This window comes from Brassica oleracea, chromosome C2 (genome assembly GCF_000695525.1).
Source record: "Brassica oleracea var. oleracea cultivar TO1000 chromosome C2, BOL, whole genome shotgun sequence".
In the NCBI taxonomy this organism is placed as follows: Eukaryota; Viridiplantae; Streptophyta; class Magnoliopsida; order Brassicales; family Brassicaceae; genus Brassica; species Brassica oleracea.
Window position 1 is genome coordinate 24,287,054 of NC_027749.1, and position 6,137 is coordinate 24,293,190.

General features: G+C 33.1%; 1 protein-coding gene across 1 annotated transcript; it reads right to left on the bottom strand.

Moving 5' to 3' along the window:
- Positions 1-403: 403 nt before the first annotated feature.
- On the bottom strand, positions 404-3,909 carry LOC106320808 (probable serine/threonine-protein kinase NAK). The gene is made up of 6 exons (XM_013759163.1): positions 3,654-3,909; positions 2,982-3,466; positions 1,529-1,664; positions 1,285-1,418; positions 1,049-1,172; positions 404-938 (listed from the first exon to the last, which is right to left on the bottom strand). The coding sequence occupies exons 1-6, from the start codon at positions 3,727-3,729 to the stop codon at positions 523-525; spliced, it is 1,371 nt and encodes a 456-aa protein (XP_013614617.1). The 5' UTR covers positions 3,730-3,909; the 3' UTR covers positions 404-522.
- Between the last annotated feature and the right edge of the window lie 2,228 nt (positions 3,910-6,137).

Consider the following 6,137-nt stretch of genomic DNA (forward strand, 5'->3'; position numbering starts at 1 on the left):
AAAATAAGATGTCTGAATTGCGATGTATTGTTATTTAATTATAGTTCAAGTGTTTTACAAATTAAGGTTCTTTATTACTATAAAATTATGGTAATAGTTATTAACACAAATTTAACTTATGTAACAAATAGATTTTCATGTATTGTTATAAAATAGATACATATTTACATGTTTCTACTTTTAATCGGTTTTGTTCGGTTTATTCGGTTTAATCGGTTATATACCAAACCATATCCAAATCCTACGGTTTTTATAAAATTATATCCATTCGGTTTATATGGTATATACCAAAACCAAACCATATTGTCTATTTCGGTTCGGTACGGTTCGATACGGTTCGGTTTTACCATATTGAACGGCCCCAGTAAGCATTGTTCATAGGTTTTTTTATAACTATTCCCAAGATTCAAAGTATCACATATATTTTATAAAAAATAAAGGTTTTACGTATGTTTGTGTATAGACGACTATAGTAGTGTGTACATAATACTATGACTGATCCAAAGGCAAAGAGACACGTTACTATCTGATTCGACCGGTTCCACGGACGTGCGGTGAACCATATCGATTAATCCGGTTATTATCTGAACCACCACCGCTTCGCTTACGCTTCTCTTCTTTTGGTTCGTCTCTCATAGTCCTCACGATTTCTAACTCTCTGAGTACTTCGTCCATGGGCGGTCGGTTCTTCGGGTCCTCCTCCACACACCGTAGAATGAGTGCTGCAGTTCTGATCACAGCCGAAATTGGATACTTGTGCTCGAGCCGTGGGTCCATCATTTTCTGGATCTTCTTTTTCTGTGTCAAACCCGGTTTAGCCCATTCCACGAGATTCAGCTGCAGAGGTGGTCGGTTTGGGTCGAGTGCTCTTAGACCGGTTAATATCTCTAAGAGGACAACTCCAAATCCGTAAACATCACTCCGTACGTATAAATGACCTATATAACACGAAACAAAACATTTAATGTAATCCAAGATTCAAATAAACTATATACTTATTCAAAACATCAATTACACATGCTGTCGTATAACTGCACGTTTTTATTACCTGACGCCATGTACTCGGGAGCTGCATAGCCTTGTGTGCCCATGACACGTGTGGTCACGTGAGAGAATCCATTGATCGGACCAAGTTTGGCTAGACCGAAGTCAGAAAGCTTGGCATTGAAGTTCTGAATGAAACGGCAACAAATTAATTTGTTAGCCTAAAAATAAGGACAAGTCTTAGAAGAAACACGCATGGAGTAACGTGTGGGAGCTAGAGATGACAAAGAAACGACATACGGAATCAAGAAGAATGTTGGAAGCCTTAAAGTCTCTGTAAATAACACTCTTCTCGGAGTTATGCAAGAAGTTAAGTCCTTGAGCTGCTTCAATGGCTATTTTCAAACGTGTGTCCCATGTCAACGCCTCTCCTTCTGCATTCACATTTACATGCACACACAAATGATATAAAGATATGTATAAGGTTGTCAAAAAGAAAAAGGATGTATAAAATAAGGTGATTGATGGTTGAGTGAAATCGTACTTGAGAAGAGGTGATTTTCAAGGCTTCCTTTGGGCAAATACTCGTACACCAAGAGGAACTGATTCTCTTCCCAGCAATAGCCCAAAAGCTTGACAAGATTTGGATGGTGAAACTTCCCTAAGAATTTCACTTCACACTGCAATTTACAATATATAAAATTTCTTTATTTATTTATTCGATTTTGTAGGTTTGGAGACTTGGAGTTATTCAGGAGTCCAGCATGTCTCAAACATATTTGAAAAGTCAAATGGTCAAAGCTATCTATCATCATTTCTTGTCGAAAATCAGGTCAAGATTTACTATTTATTTGTTGATAAACAAGATTATTTGTTTCATTTTTGTCACAAGTCAATATTACATATTCTATTTATAAATATAAATATATAAACAAGGTCATGAATGTTGACCCTTTTTATTCGATATTGTAGCTATGACGGAAATTTCTTGCTGGGGACAATACACAAAGAAGAAAATAATTTCCACGCATCAACAGAAGAAAGCATCCAACCATATCATTAAATATTTATGTTCATATCATTGATTATTATATACCTATTGTTTTTCTTGATTGACTAGTACGGTTATGTGATAATCCATTGAACTCTTCTTCTTTTTGGCGTAATGTTGTATTGACTTCTTCTTCTTTTAAATGATTAAAATGTATTTTCAAATACAATTATGTGTAACACGCCACTGAATTATTAATACCATATACGTTTTGTTGTAACTTTTTGTTAGTGACAAATAAACCCTAAATTGATTAGTTGTACAAATAACTCCTAAATTAGTACGTAGTGCCAAATTTACAGCATATGATTTATTCGACTAATAAGTACTACTAAATCCATAAGTATGTTTCAAAAACTATCATTTAGATTGATCAACCTGGCAACTAAGTTATAATTAGTAAACTAAGATGTTTCCAGAGAATGTTTTTAGACTCTACTTTTATTTCATCTGATGTCCAAAAAGTTATAATCTATTTATGTACTTGTGCTTATACCTTTAATACTCCTTCTGTTTTGAACAGTATATAATTTTTGTTTAAATTAGATGGTATTTTCTATTTTAGTGTGAAATTTATTAACTTTTATATTTTATGACTATTTATATTATTCATTTTCTTTTTATTAATTAAAATACGTTCAGTTTGATAATTAATGATTTTTTTATTCATAAAAGTAAAAGTTAAATATATTTTCATTTATGTGTTTAATTTTAAAACATCAAGTAATAACAGTATAAACAATCATTATTTAAAACGACCAGACTACTACTTTTTGTTACTTCTTTCATAAATAGTTGCAAGTTTCACTAACTTTTCTCCAGTTTAAATGCACAAATGATATTTCCAATCTATTATGTGAGTATTATTGCCTGAATTAGAAACTATTAATGATTTCAATGCAAAATGAAAATGAAAAAGGAAATAAAAAGTGGAGTAATTACTTGCCTGCCATTCATGTAAGCCTTGAGCACTATCAGGGTTTGATTTCTTAACGGCTACCGGTATTCCGACACCGGGCTTCGACGGAGCTAACGTCTTCTCGTCGAGCCATCCTTTGAAAACCTGTCCGAACCCGCCTTCTCCGATCATAGACTCCGGCCGGAAATTCTTCGTCGCCGTCCTGAGATTCTCCAGTAAAAACATCTTCAGATTCGGCGTCACTATCTTCCCGCTCGGCGGCACTGCCTTCTTCCGCATACCCAACTTCTCCACCGGCTTTGACGGTGGAGTATCCACGGGGCTCGGCGTCTCCTGCGGTTTTTCACGAGATGGGTCATCGACAGGTCTCGGCGTCTCCTGCGGTCTGTCACGAGTTGTTTGCCGTCCTGTTTCCGCCGCCGGAAACTTTGGTTTCAACCCTCTAGCCGGCGACTTTGCGACCAACGGCGGCGGAAGCTTTGTGTTTACTGGACTTTGCACATGTCTCATCACTGTCGGATCAATAGTTAGATTGAAACTTTACTAAAGAGGTTGGCTTTAAACGAAATGATGAAAATAGAGCAAAGCATTGACATTTTCAAAGTTGAAGCCTTTCTCTGTTCTTCTTAATTCAACAACTCAAAAAAAACTTCGGAATCACTGGAAAATAGAAACAGAGAGATGGGTATGTGTATGAACCTGGGAGGGGCTTGGTGGAGGCAGGACTCTGTTCGTGTCGAACGCTAGAAGATCCACAAGGACAGAAGTTCCCCATCACACAAAACAAGTTTTGACTTTGCTCTTTTTTGGGTTTATCTTCTTTATGATCACATAAGATTAAAGATAGCCTTTGCTCCAAGTGTCTCCTTTCTTCCTTCCTTTTCTGGGGATTTTAACTGAAAGATGGAGGAAGGAGGCTAGAAACAGAGAGGAAAGATACCAAGCAAAACTCTTCAGGGAAATATATATATATATATATATTTTTTTTTTTTATTATTATTATTATTTATTTCGATAAAAAGGCGTCTATTTATTTGATTTTTTTTCATGGTTATATAGCAGACCCTTGATATTTTTTTATTACCAGTATTTTCAACGTTAATTATCATGTTTCATACTTGTTGGTTGCACAAAAATAAATATTTATTACGTTTTCTCATTTCTTTTCTTTGCAATTATAATGTCCACTGCCCAAAGGTACATGTTGGTCTAAAAGACCTGGAAACTTTAACCAAAAAATATTATAATGGATCTTACTTATATGTATCAAATAACATTTAATAATTGAATAGTTATTGGTGAGATGAACTGAATAAAATTGTCATAAAATAATTATAAGATATAGTTTAACAGGTTAGTCATGTTTTATTTTTCTTATTATACCTTAACCACATTAGCTATATATATACCAAAATCATTTTTCTAAACACAAGCAAACATAAAATTTAGTAAATAATAGAATTTATATATGGTATATAACGAAACCATGTTTTTACACATGATCAATAAAAAAGTGGTATTTTTATTTAATTTTTATGGAACTTCCTTTATCTCTGCGTGGCTGATTGAGTCTTTTGTGAATATGAGTTTCTGTATTGTAAAGGTCGGGTTCAAAAAATGGAACAGAAAGAGGTTGCTATTTGTAAATGGTTTGGGTCGCAGATCGGGAAGCAGTCGCAGCTAGAAAAGTCGACATTTATATATTTATTTTCCTTTTTCTATGGGTAAGATAATGTTGTTAAATTATGTTTATACTGAGTTAGGTTGCATTCGACTAAAGTAATTACATAAAGTTCAGAAGATACAACATAAAGATGATTGCTTGTTTTTCTTAATACCGTAGGTTATCTAGAAAAAATAACACGGCGCTAAACTTCTTAGTACAAATACAATCATTAACATGATTGCTTGTATATATAGGTAAATACAATCATTAACATGATTGCTTGTATATATAGGTATTTACCTAATTCATTATAACTTGTTACCTAATTCATTATAACTTGTTCGCATACCAAATTCCCGTTAACATGGACTATGCCGATCATATACGTCACTTTAATGACGTAACAATCGGAGTAAAATACACAGAAATTCAGATATCGAGTTTGTCATAAATGAAAACAAATTTAAGATATTAAAAATGAGTATTTATTGATTTATTTGAAAAAAATATTGGGTTTATACGTGTGAAAACAGAACAATGAAATATTAGAAGCAAAAAGAAAAGCTTCATTGTCAATTTGTCATATAAGTGATAGTGTATATGTCGTGGTTATAGCGCAAGAAGGTGGAAAAGGAAGAAAATTAAAGCGTTAAAAAAAAAAAAAAACTAGGAGTAAAGTTTTTCATTTGTCTAGGGTAGAGAAAAATATTACTTTACATTTTTTTTTATCTTTTTGGAGTAAATAAGCTGAAAGACAATTTTATCTGATTAGTAGAAAAAATGGAGTAACTCAGCTTAAAAGAACATTTACTCCATGGATGTTATTCAGTCACACTCATAATGAAAACCCTATAAAATATCAGTGGTGGGAAGAAGTCAAACAAGAAGAAGTGGGCGGGTCCGAATGCACATGTGACAGTATATATAAACGGAATCTTATAAGGAAGGTGGAAAATGAGGGTCAAAACCTTATATCTTGGGATCATCTTTTTACAAACTATGCATGTGGAAACAATGAGCATGATACTTGCCAATTTCATAGTTACAAATGACAAACGCGGTTCCAAATAAAGCTTTAGATATGCTTAACATAGTAACAAGACATTCCGACCGATGCAGAGGGTTTCGATTTGATTTTTATTTAATTTTTGTTTCACTAAGATTATCTTTTAACGAGCTCACGATTAAAACGTTGGCAGATGTTATTTTATCTATACTATTAAAAGAGAAGTCATGACTTATTTCATGTGTGATATTTTAAATGGACTATCCCTAAAAAGTTGCTTACATTATTTTTTTTGTATTTTCTTAACAATATCCTAACAAGATATTTAATCTATACTATTAAAAGAGAAGTCATGACTTATTTCATGTGTGATATTTTAAATGGACCATCCCTAGAAAGTTGATTACATTATTTTTTTTGTATTTTCTTAACAATATCCTAACAAGATATTTAATTATATTTTTATTCCACCCAATCATGACTTATTTCATGTGTGATATTTTAAATGGAC